Genomic DNA, 21,978 nt, shown 5'->3' with positions numbered 1-21,978 from the left:
TAGATATCAACCACAGGAAAAAAATATGTAAAAAATACAAACACATGGAGGCTGACTAAACAATACACTACTTAATAACCAAGAGATCACTAAAGAAATCAAAGAGGAAATCAAAATACCTAGAAACAAATGACAATGAAAACACAATGACCCAAAAGCTATGTGATACAGCAAAAGCAATTCTAAGAGGGAAGTTTTTAGTAATACAACCTTACCTCAAGAAACAAGAAACACCTCAAATAAACAACCTAACCTTACACCTAAAGCAATTAGAGAAACAAGAACAAAAACAACCCACAATTAGCAGAAAGAAAGAAATCATAAAGATCAGCTCAGAAATAAATGAAAAAGAAATAAAGGAAACAATAGCAAAGATCAATAAAACTAAAAGCTGGTTCCTTGAGAAGATAAACAAAATAAACCATTAGCCAGACTCATCAAGAACAAAAGGGAGAAGACTCAAATCAATAGAATTAGAAATGAAAAAGGAGAAGTAACAACTGACACTGCAGAAATACAAAGGATCATGAGAGATTACTTCAAGCAACTCTATGCCAATAAAATGGAAAACCTGGAAGAAATTGACAAATTCTTAGAAAAGCACAACCTTCTGAGACTGAACCAGGAAGAAATAGAAGATATAAGCAGGCCAATCACAAGTACTGAAATTGAGACTGTGATTAAAAATCTTCCAACAAACAAAAGCTCAGGACCAGATGCCTTCACAGGCAAATTCATCAAACGTTTAGAGAAGAGCTAAGCACCTATCCTTCTCAAACTCTTCCAAAACATAGCAGAGGGAGGAACAACCCCAAACTCATTCTAAGAGGCCACCATCACCCTGATACCAAAACCAGACAAAGTTGTCACAAAGAAAGAAATCTACAGGCCAATATCACTGATGAACATAGATGCAAAAATCCTCAACAACATACAGGCAAACAGAATCCAACAGCACATTAAAAGGATCATACACCATGATCAACTGGGGTTTATCCCAGGAATTCAAGGATTCTTCAATATACACAAATCAATCAATGATACATCATATTAACAAACTGAAGGATAAAAACCATATGATCATCTCAATAGATGCAGAAAAAGTGTTCAACAAAATTCAACACCCATTTATCATAAAAACCCTCCAGAAAGTAGGCATAGAGGGAAGTTACCTCAACATAATAAAAGCCATATATGACAAACCAATAACCAGTATCGTTCTCAATTGTGAAAAACTTAAACCATTTCCTCTAAGATCAGGAACAAGACAATGTTGCCCACTCTCAGCCCTATTATTCAACATAGTATTGGAAGTTTTAGCCACAGCAATCAGAGAAGAAAAAGAAATAAAAGGAATCCAAATCAGAAAAGAAGTAAAATGGTCACTGTTTGCAGATAGCATGATACTATACATACAGAATCCTAAAGATGCTACCAGAAAACTACTAGAGCTAATCAATGAATTTGGTAAAGTAGCAGGATACAAAATTAATGCACAGAAATCTCTGGCATTCCTATACACTAATGATGAAAATTCTGAAAGAGAAATTAAGGAAACACTCCCATTTACCACTGCAACAAAAAGAATAAAATACCTAGGAATAAACCTACGTAAGGAAACAAAAGACCTGCATGCAGAAAACTATAAGACACTGATGAAAGGAATTAAAGCTGATACAAACAGATGGAGAGGTATACCATGTTCTTGGACTGGAAGAATCAACATTGTGAAAATGACTCTACTATCCAAAGCAATCTACAGATTCAAGGCAATCCCTATCAAACTACCAATGGCATTTTCACAGAAGTAGAACAAAAGATTACACAATTTGTGTGGAAACACAAAAGACTCCGAATAGCCAAAGCAATCTTGAGAAAAAAAAAAAAAATGAAGGTGGAAGAATCAGACTCCCTGATTTCAGACTATTCTACAAAGCTCCAGTAATCAAGACAGTATGGTACTGGCACAAAAACAGAAACATAGATCAATGGAACAGGACAGAAAGCCCCGACATAAACCCACACACATATGGTCACCTTATTTTTTATAAAGGAGGCAAGAATATATAATGGAGAAAGGACAGCCTCTTCAACAAATGGTGCTGGGAAAACTGGCATGCTACATGTAAAAGAATGAAATTAGAACACTCCCTAACACCATACACAAAAATAAACTCAAAATGGATTAAATACCTAAATGTAAGGCCAGACAGTATGAAACTCCTAGCTGAAAATATAGGCAGAACACTCTATGACATAAATCACAGCAAGATCCTTTTTGACTCACCTGCTAGAGAAATGGAAATAAAAAGAAAAGTAAACAAATGGGACCTAATGAAACCTAAAAGCTTTTTCACAGCAAAGGAAACCATAAGCAAGACAAAAAGACAACCTCAGAATGGGAGAAAATATTTTCAAATGAAGCAACTGACAAAGGATTCATCTCCAAAATTTACAAGCAGCTCAATATCAGAAAAACAAACAACCCAATCGAAAAATGGGCAGAAGACCTAAATAGATATTTCTCCAAAGAAGCTATACAGATTGCCAACAAACACATGAAAGGATGCTCAACATCACTAATCATTAGAGAAATGCAAATCAAATCTACAATGAGGTATCACCTCACACCGGTCAGAATGGCCATCATCAAGAAATCTACAAACAATAAATGTTGGAGAGGGTGTGGCGAAAAGGGAACCCTCTTGCACTGTTGGTGGGATGTAAATTGACACAGCCACTCTGGAGAACAGTATGGAGGTTCCTTAAAAAACTAAAAATAGAACTACCATACCACCCAGCAATCCCACTACTAGGCATATTCCCTGAGAAAACCATAATTCAAAAAGAGTCATGTACCACAATGTTCATTTCAGCTCTATTTACAATAGCTGGGACATGGAAACAACCTAAGTGTCCATCGACAGATGAATGAATAAAGGAGATGTGCCACATATATACAATGGAATATTACTCAGCCATAAAAAGAAACAAAATTGAGTTATTTGTAGTGAGGTAGATGGACCTAGAGTCTGTCATACAGAGTAATGTAAGTCAGAAAGAGAAAAACAAATACCATATGCCAACACATATATATGGAATCTAAAAAGAAAAGGTTCTGATGAACCTAGGGGCAGGACAGGAATAAAGACAGACATAGAGAATGCACTTGAGTACACGGTAAGTGGGAAGGTTAAGCTGGGATGAAGTGAGAGAGTAGCATTGATATATATACACTACCAAATATAAAATAGCTAGCTAGTGGGAAACAGCTGCATAGCACAGGGAGGTCAGCTCAGTGCTTTGTGACCACCTAGAGGGGTGGCATAGGGAGGGTGGGAGGGAGATGCAAGAGGGAGGCGATGTGGGGATATATGTATGCATACAGCTGATTTGCTTTTTTATACAGCAGAAACTAACACAACATTGTAAAGCAATTATACTCCAATAAAGATGTTTAAAAAATTGTAACCACAAAGAAAAGTAAATAATTGTAAATACAAAAAAAAAAAAAGAAGATACACAGATGGCAAAAAAGAAAACAAGAAATTCTGCCAAGCCTCCTTTGCCAGAAGGAGAGCCTTCCTCCCTGATCTGAGGAGAAAAGCCTCCTCTTGCCTGAAGAAACTAACAGCCTCTCCTGAGGTAGCTGTCCTGATAGGACTGCCATGGAAAATACAGAATGCTCTATTAAATTTGAATTTCAGAAAAACAAGAAAATTTCTAAGTATATCCCAAATATTGCATGGCACATATTTATACTACAGAAATATTTGTTGCTTCTCTGAATTCAAATTTAATTGGGCATCTTGCATTTTTATTTACTAAGTCTGGCAACCCAAATTGCAAGAACTGATGATTTTCCTCAGGACCTATCCCTACCACCTTGCATTGTTTCTAGTCCTCTAACCAGATTCAAGCCCTGACAGGACCAGGGAGATTTGGGGAAATAAAACTTATGACCTATGAGAAAGTATAAAATACAGCAAAAGAATTGAGATTCTGAATTCAATGTGTTAGTTTGAGTGTGGCCTAACAGAATGAAGTTGAAAAGCAGAACATTATTAGTATACTGCAGAGGAAAACATCCTGTGGCCTAGGGACTTAGGAATGCTAGAGTGGATTTATTATGTAAGACCTGTTCATCTACTCCCTAATTACCTCCATGGTGCACATAGGTTGAAAGTGAGACCTTTTACCCAAGGCTTTGAGAAATACATTTATGCAAAAGTTTCAGCATCCTTGAAGAACTCTGTGATGGCTATTCTCCATAGGCCAGGAATGACAGTGGGAATGGTAGCTATTAAATGGGGTTACCTGAATCCAATGGGGATGAAAGGACCTCAGGGTTGCAGAGGCCAAGTGGTAACACTTAACTGTCAGAGACAACTGAAGCAGAAATCAGAATGATTTTCCTGCAAAGATCTTTATCATTGGCTCATTGATCATGGAATCTCTAAAACTGAAGTAGATGGATACTGGTCTAAAGTTTTAGTTGATTTGTATTAGCAAAGAAGATCTAGGTCTAGTGAACAGAAGCCTGACTTGAATCACTACAAAAGAGAGTTTTGGTTATTTATCAACCAATTCTAAGACTTGAGAACCAATTTAGAGACCCAGAGCAGCTTCAATAAAACAGGAGACTGGCTCTTCTTGAGGAAGAGGAAGCACCTGCTGCACAGCCAAAATGTATACTGTAAGTTTCCTCCCTACCCTTCACCAAGGAGGCTTAAAGCCACTTGTCAGGGTTGGATATAGAAAAGGTTACAGAATTATAGATAGAGACAAAAAAATGGAAATATGTCAAGGTGTATTATTTTTAATATAATGAGATCTTCTATAGTCTTGTATAAATTGTGTATAAAACATACTATTTTGTCATCTGATTTTCTTCACAGAAATAGATATAATAATCATCTTTATAAATATTAAGTGCTTTTCCATAATATCTTTTTATGGCTGAATAAATTTTCAATGTATGGATGTATTTCTTCTAATTCTGCATGGCTATTTTATGCTTCTTAGGGAATTCTCTGTAGTCACTTTTGACATGTCTTTTTGCTTCCAATAGGTTATTTCCAAACCATATTAGGGACCATGCAGTGCATTTAGGTTAGTTTAACATGTTTGCCATTATAAAGTATGCTGCAATAAAAAGTTTACAATCTGTTTATTTCCTAAGTATAAATTCTAAGAAGCGGGTCAAAATATAAGCCCATTTTTGAGGCTCATATTACATTATGACTTTCAAGAGAGTGTGTTGAACCATTGGCACATGAAAGTGTGAATTCCTCCACAGCTTCATCAAACCTCAAAGAATATCATTTTAAAAATCTTTACTAATTTTTTAAGCAGGATGGTTATTACACTGGGGATGGCAGAACCAACATAATTCCAAATTAATTGAAGTAAAAATAAAGTTTGAAGACTTTTATGCATTTAAGTCCCGAGGTTCAGAAAAGGCACAACCCAGGATAAAGATGAACTTAAGAAAACAGTTGCCAGGACCCCACATGTATTTTTGAGACCATTATAGCTGTCTGCAGCCATCTGAATGACAGAATGCAAAAATCAATTAAGATTTTTATAACTCCAGGGGGAAAGTGAGAATTTATTGGTAAAGGTGATAGAAAAGAATATTTCAACTCACTCTCACAAATAGGTGGGTCATTATCCCAGGTGACAGAGTTGCCAGAGATGATGCATGCAGCAGAGGATTTACCAATGAGTCGGTATCTAGAGGCAAAGAATAATGAATGTTATATTCTAAATAAACACTTAATCCTGTTTAAATTGCTCCTTACAAGAGATTACAATCTTGGAAAATTTAGAAGGACAATTTCCATTTGTCAAAGTACAATTGCTTTCCCAACTTTTGTGTCTTTATCTGAACTTTAAAATTATCTTCTTCATGCCTTCTAAATTAGATGAGATCTCTCTTCTTTATTAGGTTAAGGCACATTTTTTATATACATCTAAGATAAATATGATTCATCAAACTATAACCAAAGGAAATCCAAACAAGACAAAAACAGTTGAACACTTATTTCATATTATAAATGTTAAAGACAGAAATTCTCAATTAGTACACCACAAGCTGTTCAAAGTTTGCCATACAATTTGGAAAAACTGATGACATTTATTTTTACTTCAACTGAAATTTTCTATAGTCATGGTGTGTTGGGCTGAACCATTCATGAAAATTGGTGGAGAGTAAGGCCGAACTTGATACTACTACAGGTTAAGACAAATAGTGTCAAATAACAGTCAAGTGTTATTTGGTATAGCTGAGAACACTGCCTTATGAATATATAAGAAACTATGGCAGCACAAACTTTATTCAAACATCAAAATGGGTCAAATGGAGATCAAATGAAAAGAGCTGTGGATGTTCTTGAAGAAACCTGAAGCACTGTTACATTGAAGCAGTGGTTATGTTGTATTTATTAATGCCTTCAGTATTGTTTTCAGGTTTTTAATGCCTTCCAGTACACCATAAAAAATGAAGATATTCTAAATTGCACTGCAAACACACATACACACAAATAGATAACAAATGGAGTAAAGGAAAGCTGCAGTCTTTCCACTGTGTGTGCACCTCTTCCTTCCTGTTTGCCATAGGAGCGGAGAATCATGGAGACCCCTCTGGTTTTCGACTTCATAAAGATTATTTCTTAAAGTGCTCTTTTTGATTTTCTAATCAAGAGGATTGGGATAAAAATGGTGAAGCAAGTTCTACCTTGAGTCGGCAATTCTTCTAAAACGTTTTGTTTTGTTTTGTTTTTTTGCATGTTGCCACATGATAGAATGATTTATTAGAACAAATTCCATAACAAATCATATAAAATAACCATTTTCTGAAAGACATCCATAAGACCACTTGAGGACAAATGCACAGAGGTGCCTCCAAGAAGCCAGACAAATAAGTTACCAATCCCATGTCTGGTGTGAGTGGAGGAGCCCTCCTGCTGCTATCTTGAAGTCTAGGTCTCACCAACCAGGCTCTGCTGATGCTGCCATTGCAGGCAGAATAAGGCTCACATGCGGGGGCATGAGATATGCCAGCGCACCCAGGTTCCGCTATTGACACAGCTGCTGGTGGACTGGGACCTGCTGCTTCCCATGTGTGTGTGACATGGGAAGGATAGACTTCCCCCATCCCCAATTTCTCCTTATGCTGCTAATTTAGGCAGATTGGGCCACCACTATCACTAAGTATGGGTCTCCTTACTACATCCCTGCTGAGCTTTCCCTTCCCCAGTCCTTTAACAGGGGAGTAGGCTTCTCTCTCTGCTTGTTGACTGTTCTGGCTTACAGTCTTCTATAGCACCCATCCTGAGAGATAAAAAGAAAACGCAGGGAACTCACTGCAGGGTCATTCTTTAAGTTCTGGGGTCCCTAGCCAGTCCACTTTCTTTCTACCTTTTGTGGTCCTTTTATGGTTGTATGTTGAACAATTTCTAGGGTATTTAGCTATGTGTAGAGAGAGAAGCAGGGAAAAGTGAATCTGGAACTGGAAGTTCAATAACATCTCTTTAAAAGCTGATTACAAAAGTTAATAGTCATTGTAGAAAAACTGTGAAAGATACAGAAAATTCCAGTAATGGAAAAAAATTACCTAAACTGTATCTTACAACATAGTTAATGGTTTAGAGAAGTGCTTCTCCAAAGTTTTATTTGCATAGAAATCACCAGGGGATCTTGTGAAAATACGATTCTGATTCAGTGGGTATGAAAATTCTGCATTTCTAACAAGCTCCCGGGAGATGCTGACCTTGCTGGTCTGTGCACCAAACTCTGGGTCAAGAACTTACAGAAAATTCTTTCGGTTTCTTACATGAAGAGATATACATGTAACATGGATGTCAGCTGTCAAGTAGGTGTAGTTAAACTGGGCCAGGACCTATATTTCACAGCTGTGTGAGAGTCCTCTTCCACACACATGATTACTGTGTGTCTTAGGGCTAATTTCCCCATACTCCTCTCTGCTTCCACTTTCCTGTGTCCCTCCCTACTGGCTTTGGGTTCTGCACTACATTTCATCTAGCAGCCATGCCGAGGATTTTTGTGGGTTTCTCCCACAAATCCACTTACTCAAAGCATTTGTTGTTGCATTTGGGGGAAGTTTTAGGGAGTGTTACACTGGGAAGTGAATGCCATTAGGCATTTTATTCCAACCCTCACTTGTCTTTCTCCTCCTTCTTCTCTGGAAAAAACAAGCAACTTCCTCTCCTTTCCTTGCACAGAACAGTCCCTTTGGGGTCTCACCTTCTTTAAATATAACGTCTATCCTAAAACTGTTTTCATTATATACAATATTGTTGGGTAGGACACCTACATTTGCTTTTCAGATTTCCTTTTGGGGCCTTATTGAGATCGACAGTCCTGGGTTCTCTGTTTACCCCTACCTACCCATCATGAGTTCTCAGACTGGTGAGTTTGGGAGAAGTATAGGGCAATTCATCTCAAACTTCTGCATCTTGTGCCTCATTCCCACTCTTCATGCCTGCAGAGAGGATGTATATTCTCTGCCATGTGCTAAGGGGCCTCTCCTACCCCCTGTGGTTAGTGGTGGTGGGGATGGGATGGATGCAGGAAGCTTATAGTTGTCCAGCTGTGTCTGAGAACAGGTAATTACATTTAATTGTGGGATTTTAAAAATTAGGTCATTTAGCCCTGACCTAAAGTTATATTCTCTACTAATCTCTTTCAGCAATAAAGATATAATTTGATCTTCATCTGTCTGATTCCTCAGCTGGTTCAGAAATTTCGTGGTGAAGATATATGTATTGTTTATTGGAATCCCTCAAACCCCAGCAAATATAATCAATCCCCAATATTTTTATTGGCAGAATAATATTCCATCACATGAATGGACCATAATTTACTCAAATAATCCCCTGTTGTTGAACATTAAGATGTTTTCCATTCCAACCTTTTCAAGCCTTTAGAGTCTAAAAGACTTCAAAAAGGAAGACTGTTAAGTTTGACTTCTTGGCAAAAGTGTATTGCCTAAATTGTGTTAAATGGTATAAATTTGTATCAATTTATAGTGCTACTAGGAGTTTATGTCAATGCCCATTACCCTGAACTTCAAAACTAACAGCTACACAGAGGGATTTTTGTGTATTTTGTTTACTGCTATATCTCCAGCTTCCAGAATAGTACCTATTCTTAGTATTTGTGAGCTCTGAATAAATACTTTTGGATTGAATAAGTGGTTAAAGTAGCATATTATTGTTATTTTCATTTGTATTAATTTTATTAATAGCAAGGCCAGACTCTTCCACATGTATTTACAATTTGTACCTTTTTCTTTTGTTAATTGCCACTTTGTATCTTTTAATCATTTCTCTATTTAGGTGTTCATATTTTGTTTGTAAGGGCTTTTTATATATTTTTGTGGTTTTTCATTTGTATTTTATTTGTTTTTAGTATTTGTATATGTGTCAATTCTATTAACCTCTCTGTGGATTCTGCCTTTGCTTGAAATGAACCCACTGACTTGAAATGTTCCTAAATCTGATACATATTTATTATTTTTTTATTTCATTTTATTTAGGTGTCACATATAACATGTAATTCTTTGATCAATATGAAATTTTTTGTGGTGCATAAAATGTGCTAATTATTTAACATAAATAAAAAATACTAGTTTGCTTACTGCTTTGAAATGCTGCATGATACCTTCATATAATTCCCTCTTTTACAAATTTGAGTCTATTTCTGGACTTCCCATTCTACTCTTGAGCTCTGTATTTTATAATATACCATTATAATATACTTAAAATTACTTTAACTGAATAATATGCTTTGAAGTAAAGATGTTGAAGATTTGAATAATATAAACCGAAGCCCTTTTAGTAGATTGGTTTTCAACTTTGTACTCTACGGTGAGAGAATGTACTTTTAAATTCTATAGGTTATTCAAGAAAGGTAATAGATATACTAGGTAGAAAATCTTCATGTAGAAAAACAACAAATTTGCTTTACATCCTGATTACAATGAACATGATCTCATTTTTATAAAACAAATTTCTAAAAGGAAAAAACAAAAATACCCCAATTGTGCCCCCAACTTATATGAAGAAAGTGTAACATTTTCTTCCCTCTATTTTGCTACATGGATTAATTTGTTTACTTTTGTTCAGTTGGAAATTATTTTTTACCCTACCAGGGTAACATCCATTAAAAATACACATGAATTTGTTTTCTCCATTTTTTGAGGTCAAGAATGAGACATTGACTATAAGTCTAGCACTTTAAAATTTTCTTAATTTCAAGATTTCCTGTTATACTCTGTGATTTTAGATATAATTATGTTCTTAAATCCCTCTCTAAAAATAATCTTCCTTTACATCAATGAAACACCCATGTTAAAAATAAATCATCTGATAACTTGTATCCTGAAATCTTGATGAACTATTCATTAGATATAATATGTTTGTGTGTGTGTGTGCATTCCTTAGCATTCTCTATACCAGATATGTCATTTGCAAACAGAGGGGTTGTTTCCCTTTTCTTTTTTTGATTGAACTATAGTTGGTATACAATATTGTATTAATTTCAGATGTACAACATGGTGATTTGACATATTATATATATACATATACATGTGTATATATATGTATATATTGAATTGATCACCACAATAAGCCTAGTAACCATCTGTCATGATGCAAAGTTATTACAATATTACTGCCTATATTCTCTATGCTGTACATTACATCCTGTGATTTATTTATTTTATAACTGGAAGTTTATACCTCTTGATCTCCTTTACCTGTTTCACCCAACCCCCTATCCCCCTTCCCTTTGATGACCACCAGTTTGTTCTCTGTATCTATGAGTCCATTTCTGCTTTGCTTTGTTTTGTTTGTTCATTTGTTTTGTTTTTTGGATTCCACATATAAGTGAAATCATATTTGTCTTTCTTTGCCTAACTTATTTCACTTAACATAATGCCCTCTAGGTCCATTCATGTTGTCACAAATGACAAGATTTCATTCTTTTTTATGGCTAAGTGATATTATTTTGTATATATACTCCATCTTCTTTATCCATTTACCTATCAATGACACTTAGGTTGCTTCCATATCTTGACTATTGTCATAGATATATTTATGTTATGTCCTCTTCTTGGGTTTATCCCTTTATCATTATGTAATGTCCTTCTGTGTCTTCTGTTACAGTCTTTGTTTTAAAGTATATTTTGTCTAATATAAGTCTTGCTGTTCCAGCTTTCTTTTTGTTTACATTTGTGTGGGATATCTTTTTCTATCCTTTCACTTTCAGTCTGTGTGTGCCTTTAGATTTGAAGTGAGTCTCTTGTAGACAGCATATATATGGGTCTTGTTTTCTTAATCCATTCAGCCACCCTGTATCTTTTTTTTTTTTTAATTGGGGTATAGTTGCTTTACAATGTTGCATAGGTTTCTGCTGCACAACAAAGTGAATCAGCTATATGTATATACATATCCCCTCCGTCTCTGACCTCCCTCCCACCCCCCTCCATCCCACCCATCTAGGTCACCACAGAGCACCGAGCTGAGCTCCCTTTGCTATACTGCAGTTTCCCACTAGCTAGCTATTTTACACATGGTAGTGTATATATGTCAGTCCCAATCTCCCAATTCATCCCAACTCCCTTTCCCCCCACATGTCAACACATCCGTTCTCTATGTCTACGTCTCTATTCCTGCTCTGCAAATATGTACCTGTACCATTTTTCTAGATTCTACATATATGCCTTAATATACAATATTTGTTTTTCTCTTTCTGACTTACTTCACTCTGTATGAGAGACTCTAGGTCTATGCACATCTCTACAAATGACCCAATTTCATTCCTTTTTATGGCTGAGTAATATTCCATTGTATATATGTGCCACATCTTCTTTATCCATTCATCTGTTGACATTTATATTGCTTCCATGCCCTGGTATTGTAGATAGTGTTGCAATGAATATTGGGGTGCATGTGTCTTTTTGAATTATAGTTTTCTCAGGGTATATGCCCCTTAGTGGTATTGCTGGATCATATGGTAGTTCTATTTTTAGTTTTTCTAAGTAACCATACTGTTCTCCATAGTGGCTGTATCAATTTACATTCCACCAACAGTGCAAGAGGGTTCCCTTTTCTCCACACCTTCTCCAGCATTTATTGTTTGTAGATTTTTTGATGATGGCCATTCTCACTGGTGTGAGGTGATACCTCATTGTAGTTTTGATTTGCATTTCTCTAATAATTAGTGATGTTGAGCAGCTTTTCATGTGCCTCTTGGCCATCTGTGTGTCTTCTTTGGAGAAATGTCTGTTTAGGTCTCCTGCCTATTTTTGGATTGGGTTGTTTGTTTTTTTGATATTGAGCTGCATGAGCTGCTTGTACATTTTGGAGATTAATCCTTTGTCAGTTGCTTCGTTTGCAAATATTTTCTCCTATTCTGAGGGTTGTCTTTTCATCTTGTTTATGGTTTCCTTTGCTGTGCAAAAGCTTTGAAGTTTCATTAGGTCCCATTTATTTTTGTATTTATTTTCATTTCTCTAGGAGGTGGGTCAAAAAAGATCCTGCTGTGATTTATGTCAAAGAGTGTTCTGCCTGTTTTCCTCTAAGAGTTTTACAGTTTCTGGCCTTATATTTGGTCTTTAATCCATTTTGAGTTTATTTTTGCATATGGTGTTAGGGAGTGTTCTAATTTCATTCTTTTCCCAGTACCACTTATTGAAGAGACTGTCTTTTCTCCATTGTATATTCTTGCCTCCTTTGTCATAGATTAGGTGAACATAGCTGTGTGAGTTTATCTCTGGGCTTTCTATCCTGTACCATTGATCTATATTTCTGTTTTGGTGTCAGTACCATACTGTCTTGATTACTATAGCTTTGTAGTATAGTCTGAAATCAGGAAGCCTGATTCCTCCAGCTCCACTTTTCTTTCTCAAGATTGCTTTGGCTATTTGGAGTCTATTGTGTTTCCATACAAATTGTTAATTTTTTTGTTCTACTTCTGTGAAAAATGCCATTGGTAATTTGACAGGGATTGCATTGAATCTGTAGATTGCTTTGGGTAGTATAGTCATTTTCACAATATTGATTCTTCCAATCCAAGAACATTGTATCTTTTGATTAGAGTATTTCATTCATTTACATTTAAAGTAATTACTGATAGGTAAGTACTTTTTGCCATATTGTTAATTGTTTTATGGTTGTTTTTGTAGTTCTTCTCTGTTCCTTTCTTGTTCTCTTGTTCTCTTCCCGTGTGATTGGATGATTCTCTCTAGCTTTATGTCTGTATTCTTTTCTCTTTATATTTTGTGTTATAGGTTTTTGGTTTGTAATTACCATGAGATTTACATATAGCAACCTATGTATATAGCAGCCTATTTTAATTTGATTGTTGCTTAAGTTGAAGCACATTCTAAAAGCACTGCATTTTTACTCCTTCCCCCATTTTATGTTTTTGACATCATATTTTACATCCTTTCATTCTGCGTATTGCTTAACTATTTATTTTAGATTTAGATGGATTTTACTAACTTTGTCTTTTAAACTTCATACTAGCTTTATAAGTGGTAGATCCACTACCTTAACTCTGTGTTTGCCTTTACTAGTGAGATATTTTTCCCTTCATAATTTTTTTTTGTTTCTAGTTATGGCCTTTTCTTTTCCATTCAAAGAAGTTCCTTTAACATTTCTTGTAAAGCTTTTACAAGTTTAGTTTAGTGGTGATGAACTTTTAGCTTTTACTTGTCTGGGAGGCTCCATCTCTCCTTCAATTCTGAATGATAAATTTGTTGGGTAAATATTCTTATAAGTCTTTTCCTTTCAGCACTTTGAAAATATTGTGCCAGTCCCTTTTGGCCTGTAAAGTTTCTGCCTAAAAATCAGTTGATAGTCTTATGGGGGTTTCCTTGTACATAACTTGTTTATTTCTTGTTCCTTTTAAGATTCTCTCTTTAACTTTTGACGTTTTAATTGCAGTGTATCTTCATGTGGGTCTCTTTGGCTTCATCTTGTTTGGGACTCTCTGTGCTTCCCGGATTTTAACGTATGTTTCCTTTGCCAGGTTAGGGAAGTTTCCAGCCATTATCTTTTCAAATAGGCTTTCTGTCCCTTTCTTTCTCTTTTGTCCTTCTGGGCCCCCTCTAATGAAAATGTTAGTATGCTTGATGTAGTCTCAGAGGTTCCTAAGGCTATCTTCATTTTTTAATTCCTTTTTTTCTTTTCGCTGTTCCAATTGGGTGATTTCCACTACTCTGTCTTCCAGACCACTGATCTGTTCTTCTGCATCCTCTATTCTGTAATTGATTCCCTCTAATGTATTTTTCATTTCAGTTATTGTATTCTTCAGTTCTGATTGGCTCTTGTTTGTATTTTCTATCTCTTTGTTGAAGTTCTCATGTTGTTCATCCATTCTTCTCCTGAGTTTGATGAGCATCTTTATGACTATTACTTTGAACTCTTTATCTTGTAAATTGCTTATCTCCATCTTGTATATTTCTTTTTCTGGGGTTTTATCTTGTTCTTTCACTTGGAAGGTATTCCTTTGTCTCCTATTTTGCCTAACTCTAGGTGTTTGTTTTTATCCATTAGGTACATCAGCTACATCTCCCAACCTTAAAAGAGTGGCCTTATGTAGACAGTGTTATGTAGAGCCCAGTGGCATAATCCCCCCTGGTCACCCGAGCCAGGTGCTCAAGGCTATCCCCTGCATGGGCTGCCTGCATCTTCCTGTTGTGTTTAGGCCATGACTTCTACAGACACACTGGTAGGCAGGGCTGATCCCCAGCCCAGCTGTCTGTGAGGCCTGGTTGCAACTTGTGTGGGCTCGCTAGTGGGAAGGGCTAGGTCCCCAGAATGTGAGCCACTTTGGAGGAGCACTGGTCCTGGGCAGAACCATGTACCAGGTAGGATGGGGTAGGAGCTTCTTTAGAGGGACTGGCTGAGGCAGGTGGGTTGGTCTGGGCAGGTACTTAGAGGAACGTTGGGGTGGGGCACACAGTGTTACCTATGTTGATGGAGAGTAACAGAAAGGCACCTACCAGCACTGGGCCAGCTAGGTGTAAGGAGAGAAAAAAATGGCACCTACCAGCACTTCCATCCCCTGGTACCTGCCCCAGAATTAATCAATAAATCTCCTCCTCATAAAGCCAAGGCATTTTTTAAGTTGCTGCTCTGTCTGTGCTGGGACCCAGAGCAAGTGAGCCCTTCAAGAGCAGTCTCCCGCTGCCCTCTGACTCCCCTGAAACATAAGCCTGCTGGTTTTCAAAGCCAGACACTATGGTGGTTTGTCTTCCTGGTGCAGATGCCCCAGGCTGGGGAGCCCAGTGTGGGTCTTGGACTCCTCACTCCTCAGGGGGGATCCCCATGGTTGTGATTTTCTTCTGGCTTGTGGGTCACTGCATGGGGGGTGGGGTGTGTTCTGACTAGACCACATCTCTTCCCCTCCTCTTCATCTCAATGTGGCCTTTTCTTTATATCCTTAGTTGTAGAAAATCTGTTCTGCTAGTCTTCAGGTCACTTTCAGAGATAGTTATTCTATGTGTACTTGTAGTTTTCGTATGTCTGTGGGAGAAGGCGAGGATTTTTCTACTCCACCGTCTTGATCTGGCCTCCAAATAGAGACTGTTTTAATTCCAAACAGAGATTGTTTTAATTCTCCTTTCCAATCTGGATGCCTTTTATTTCTTTTTCTTGACTAATTTCCTGGCTAGAACTTTCAGTATAATGTTAAATATTTGTGTGACAATTTTAATTTATATAAATGTGTATGTGATGTGGTATACATGTGTATCTGTTTATGTGTGTGTGTATGTGCTGCAGAAATATATTTCTTAGTTGTTGATCATGGTAAAATAAGTTTGAAAACCACTGTCCTAGAGAAACTTTTGCCCATGTGTACTAGGTGACATGTATGAGTATCTTTATATCAGGGATGCTTATAATAGCCAAAACAAAACAAAGCAAAACAAACTAGAAATAATCTAAACATCTAACAACAACAACAAAAAGAAATAAATTCTTCTGTATCCAGACAAGAGAACACTATCCTAAATGAAAATGAATTAACCACAACAACATGAGTGAATATCAGAAAAAAACTATTAAATCAAAATCAATTTGCAAAGATGTTCATATAAAATCATGTCATTTATATAAAGTTCAAAATATGTATAACTAAAAATATAATGATTAGGACTATGTATGGGAAAAAATGGAAAAGAAATGCAAGGGATAAACAAAATTCAGGATGGTGGTTACTTCTGAAGAAGTTTTGGAGGTGAAGGAATGGAAACTGGGAAAAGCACATAGTGTCAAAGGTACTAGTGATGGTTTTTAAGGTGGGTGAGGTATGCATGGAAATTCATTTTATTGTTATTACTATTTTTATGTTTCACTTATGTTATTTTGTGTGTATTTTAAGTAATAATAAGTAATAAAAACAGAACAAAAGTTAAGATAAAAGGGGTCCCTATTTTTTTCCTAAATTTGTTGTCTCCCCTACAGATAAGCCAAGAGTATATCCACAGCAAGATTCCTGTATTGTGAACACTTCTGGGGAGGTGCTATCACAATTAAGATTTGCCCATCCGCCACATCTACTCCATCATCCCAAATAAACAACTCTTTCCTACTTTTTCCTGAGTCCAAAATTTCTAGCTCTTATTGCTCTGAGTTAAGAATATATGTGTGTTTGTTCCACTTACTTCTTTAGAATGCTGGTCCTTCTCATCTAGTAAATGCTTCACTTGGCTTTAGGTACATTAATTTGGTGTGCAAACACTACCCTCACCCCTCCAATTTCTAGCATGGTTACAGGTTTTTTCCTATTTTTTCAAATATTTGTTTAGTCATTGCAAGGGTAGTTAAATGCCTGGATTCAAGGCACAACTTCTACTTAGAAATCTTACTGCTCTGTTTTAAACGGACAGGTAGTTTGACTTTCCTTTCTGAGACTACTGTTAAGAGACTAGTGTTACAATTCTAGAACTGTCATCCCAAACAAGGCTACTGCCAACTCACCCTTCATTACAAAAATAATTGACAGTTGATCCAAACTGGGTGTCTTTGTTGATGTCCATTTTGCCATTTATGAGGTCTGGAAGAGATCCACATGATTTACCTATGGGAAAGAAGCAGAATGTGGGGACTGGGTCTAGAATACTCTGAACGTCTGTTAATACATAAGGTCCCAAACTGACCATAGCTCTTGTAGTTCCACAGATTTGCCACCTTGAGGAAACTCACAAGACTGCCTCAGGATCAGCCACCTACTAAGCACCACTTTCAAAAAGACCTCCCTTCCAGATCTCATCCCCATATTTTTTGCCTCTTAGAAAGATGTAAACTCTGTTTATTACTAAAATGCTTACTCTGTCATTCAACCAGTGTACATCAAAAGTCTTGAAGTTTGGGATTCTCTCCCCACCTACACTTTTCTTTCCTTTCCTGAGTCATTCATTACTTAGTTTCAGTTGTAAAAATGGGACACCCCTAGTGAATGGAGATTTTCCCTCAGGCATGCCTCGTGATGGTCATTTCTCGTGAAATGAACTTGTAATGAAGGTGCTAGGAACTCAAAGCAGTAGGAAGATATGACCTACAAGAATAACTCTCACATCTTTTTATACTTTAGGCAAAGTTACCAAGACACGTGTCTTTGTTTCAAACTTTGAACGACTGATCAGATCTTAAGGATTATTGACACAGAGGAGTCCTCAGTCTAGAGTTACTTACGCCTACAGTAGTTTGCAGGGCTTGACCAGACAGAGTTTTGCAGGCAGGTGATAGAGAACACTCTTCTGTAGTAACCAAGGCGGCATTTATACTTCAAAGATGTCCCAACAGGAAACTCATCTTTGTCAATCTGTTCTGTAGGCATGGCGAATGTAAGGTGCACCGGGGATTGGCATTGACCTGGAGAGCAAGACCACAGGGACGTCAAAGTTAGTGGAGAGGCCCTCCGCTCCCACAGCTACGGGAGTCCCGCTCCTGGCGGGCTCCGCCCGAGCCTTTGGGGCCCACGGGCAAGCGGCGTGCTGCCGAGCCCCTGACGTTCCACGTGCCCTGGAAGCGGATCCTGCTCCGCGACTTTCCTGAGGGAGCCGGCGCGGCCACGGCTTTGGATCCCGCCGTCGGGGGTCTCGCATTCCGGGCAGCCCCTCGGCGTCCCGGAGCTGCCCCGAAAGCGTAAAATCGACGCAGGGGCTATGACTGAGCCTTCGGTTTCGCCCAGAAAGCGCCGCGATGGTGGGGACACTGGCACCCCGGACGGCGCCGAGCGTGAGGGCCGAGAACTGGAGACCGGCGAGCCGCCTCTGCTGCAGCCGCCCGTGAGGCCCCGCGGGCTAGGGGAGGGGCGGTGGCGACGACGGGGCGGGGCGCGCAGACTCTCTGCGGGTAGACTGGTGGGCCGTGTCGCGCCAGCTCAATGAAGCATTTTGTCAGTATAACAACTTCCAGTGCTGGAGGAATCCTTTACCACCTATTGATCTGGCAGACATTGAAGGTGTAAGTGAAGACAACGCGACAAAAACACTTCCGGGCAAGAATGAAGTGGTTGAGATTAATATGGAGTCCTGACAGAAGGAGCTGAAGAAATGGGTTTTTCTGAATTTGAGGAGACACCTCTAAGTGAATTTATGTCTTCCTAAGGAAAAAACTTATTTTCCATACTTGATGTGATATCATTCTCAAACCTGAAAAATGAGAAAAAGTTGTGTTTTTTTGTGGTACGCGGGCCTCTCATCGCTGTGGCCTCTCCCCCTGCGGAGCACAGGCTCCGGACGCGCAGGCCCAGCGGCCATGCCCCACAGGCCCAGCCGCTCCGCGGCATATGGGATCTTCCCAGACCGGGGCGCGAACCCGTGTCCCCTGCATCGGCAGGCGGACCCTCAACCACTGCGCCACCAGGGAAGCCCAGGAAAAGTTGTTTTAAAGGTAAATGCCTGCAGTCACTACTGTACCTCCCAATAGGGATTTGTCAAAGATATAGTGCATTTACAGGAGAAGTATTTTATGTATGCATTCTTAAGAAAAATTTATGTTTAGGTTCTAGATTTGAAGATATCAATCTTATACAAAGGAATTCTGACAGTTTTAGAAATAGATGGGAAGCATTCAGATATTCCTCTTCTTGCACCAAAAAGTTAATTTGTGCTACATGAAATGAATATTGTTGTATAATAACTTATTAATAAAATGCTTTCTAATATATTTCATCAACTCTTCTTCGTTCAACAAATAGCTGACTTAAACATCTATGCAAACTTAAAATGTGGGGGATTCTTTCTGAAACCTGGTATTGTTTCTGTTTTGTTTTATTTATTTATTTTGGCTGCACGCAGGTTTTCTCTAGTTGCGGTGAGCGGGGGCTACTCTTCTTTGCGGTGCACAGGCTTCTCACTGTGGTGGCTTTTCTTGTTGCGGAGCACAGGCTCTAGGCGCAAGGGCTTCAGTAGTTGTGACACACGGGCTCAGTAGTTGTGGCTCACGGGCTCTAAAGCGCAGGCTCAGTAATTGTGGCTCACGGGCTCAGTTGCTCTGCGACATGTGGGATCTTCCCAGACCAGGGGTCGAGCCCGTGTCCCCTGCATTGGCAGAGGGATTCTTAACCACTGCGGCACCAGGGAACTCCCCCCAGTATTGTTTTTTTTTTTCTCCCCTTAGTTTATTTACTTATTTATTTTTTAAATTGTTATTGGTATAGTTGATTTACAATGTTGTGTTAGTTTCTGCTGTACAGCAAAGTGAATCAGTTATACATATACATATATCCACTCTTTTCTAGATTCTTTGCCCATATAGGTCATTACAGAGTATTAAGTAGAGTTCCCTGTGCTATACAGTAGGTCCTTATCCATGATCCATTTTATTTCATTTTTTTAATTTAAGTTAATTTAATTTTTTTAATTTTTTTTAATATCTTTATTGGAGTATAATTGCTTTATGATGGTGTGTTAGTTTCTGCTTTATAAGAAAGTAAATCAGCTATACATATACATATTTCCCAGTATCTCTTCCCTCGTATGTCTGCCTGACTCCTACCCTCCCTATCCCACCCCTCTAGGTGGTCACAAAGCACCGAGCTAATCTCCCTGTGCTATGCAGCTGCTTCCTACTAGCTATCTATTTTACGTTTGGTAGTGTATATATGTCCATGCCACTCTCTCACATTGTCCCAGCTTACCCTTCCCCCTCCCCGAGTCCTCAAGTCCATTCTCTAGTAGGTCTGCATCTTTATTTCCATCTTGCCCCTAGGTTCTTCATGACCATTTTTGTTTTGTTTTGTTTTGTTTTTTTAGATTCCATATATATGTGTTAGCATACGGTATTTGTTTTTCTCTTTCTGACTTACTTCACTCTGTATGATAGACTCTAGGTCCATCCACCTCACTACAAATAACTCAATTTCGTTCCTTTTTATGGCTGAGTAATATTCTATTGTATATATGTGCCACATCTTCTTTATCCATTCATCTGTACATGGGCACTTAGGTTGCTTCCATGTTCTGGCTATGGTAAATAGAGCTTCAATAAGCATTGTGGTAGATGACTCTTTTTGAATTATGGTTTTCTCAGGGTATATGCCCAGTAGTGGGATTGCTGGGTCATATGGTAGTTCTATTTGTAGTTTTTTAAGGAACCTCCATAATGTTCTCCATAGTGGCTGTATCAATTTACATTCCCACCAACAGTGCGGGAGGGTTCACTTTTCTCCACACCCTCTCCAGCATTTATTGTTTGTAGATTTCTTGATGATGGCAATTCTGACTGGGGTGAGATGATATCTCATTGTAGTTTTGATTTGCATTTCTCTAATGATTAATGATGTTGAGCATTCTTTCATGTCTTTGTTCGCAGTCTGTATATCTTCTTTGGAGAAATGTCTGTTTAGGTCTTCTGCTCACTTTTGGATTGGGTTGTTTGTTTTTTTGATATTGAGTTGCATGAGCTGCTTGTAAATTTTGGAGATTAACCCTTTGTCAGTTGCTTCATTTGCAAATATTTTCTCCCATTCTGAGGGTTGTCTTTTCATCTTGTTCATGGTTTCCTTTGCTGTACAAAAGCTTTTAGGTTTCATTGGGTCCCATTTGTTTATTTTTCTTTTTATTTCCATTTCTCTAGGAGGTGGATCAGAAAGTATCTTGCTGTGATTTATGTCATAGAGTGTTCTACCTATGTTTTCCTCTAAGAGTTTTATAGTGTCTGGCCTTACATTTAGGTCTTTAATCCATTTTTAGTTTATTTTTGTGTATGGTGTTAGGAAGTGTTCTAATTTCATTCTTTTACATGTAGCTGTCCAGTTTTCCCAGCACCACTTATTGAAAAGGCTGTCTTTTCTCCATTGTATATTCTTGCCTCCTTTATCAAAGATAAGGTGACCATATGTGTGTGACCTTATCTCTGGGCTTTCTATCCTGGTCCATTGATCTATACTTCAGTTTTTGTGCCAGTCCATACTCTCTGGATTACTGTAGCTTTATAGTATAGTCTGAAGTCAGGGAGTCTGATTCCTCCAGCTCCATTTTTCTTTCTCAAGATTGCTTTGGCTATTCGGGGTCTTTTGTGTTTCCATACAAATTGTGAAATTTCTTGTTCTAGTTTTGTGAAAAATGCCTGTGGTAGTTTGATAGGGATTGCATTGAATATGTAGATTGCTTTGGATAGTAGAGTCATTTTCACAGTGTTGATTCTTCCAGTCCAGGAACATGGTATATCTCTCCATCTGTTTGTATCAGCTTTAATTACTTTCATCAGTGTCTTATAGTTTTCTGCATGCAGGTCTTTTGTTTCCTTAGGTAGGTTTATTCCTAAATATTTTATTCTTTTTGTTGCAATGGTAAATGGGAGTGTTTCCTAATTTCTCTTTCAGATTTTTCATCATTAGTGTATAGGAATGCCAGAGATTTCTGTGCATTAATTTTGTATACTGCCACTTTACCAAATTCATTGATTAGCTCTAGTAGTTTTCTGGTAGCAT

General features: G+C 37.9%; 1 protein-coding gene and 1 pseudogene across 1 annotated transcript in view; one reads left to right on the top strand and one right to left on the bottom strand.

The window, feature by feature from the left end:
* Positions 1-21,978, bottom strand: part of LOC113607474 (complement receptor type 1) — a 106,434-nt gene that overhangs the window by 69,921 nt on the left and 14,535 nt on the right. Inside the window, exons 2-4 of the mRNA XM_027082866.1 lie at positions 17,733-17,912; positions 17,019-17,118; positions 5,651-5,736 (exon numbers count right to left, since the gene is read on the bottom strand). Of these exons, the coding sequence (XP_026938667.1) occupies positions 5,651-5,736; positions 17,019-17,118; positions 17,733-17,912 (366 nt within the window). The remainder of the gene's footprint in view (positions 1-5,650; positions 5,737-17,018; positions 17,119-17,732; positions 17,913-21,978) is intronic.
* LOC113607577 (uncharacterized protein C9orf40 pseudogene) lies at positions 17,971-18,673 on the top strand (annotated as a pseudogene).

Source organism: Aethalodelphis obliquidens, unplaced genomic scaffold (genome assembly GCF_003676395.1).
Source record: "Aethalodelphis obliquidens isolate GAN/ISIS:26980383/991018 unplaced genomic scaffold, ASM367639v1 scaffold48, whole genome shotgun sequence".
Lineage (NCBI taxonomy): Eukaryota > Metazoa > Chordata > Mammalia > Artiodactyla > Delphinidae > Aethalodelphis > Aethalodelphis obliquidens.
The sequence above is the reverse complement of the archived record's forward strand: the minus strand, read 5'-3'. Positions and strand labels throughout refer to the sequence as shown.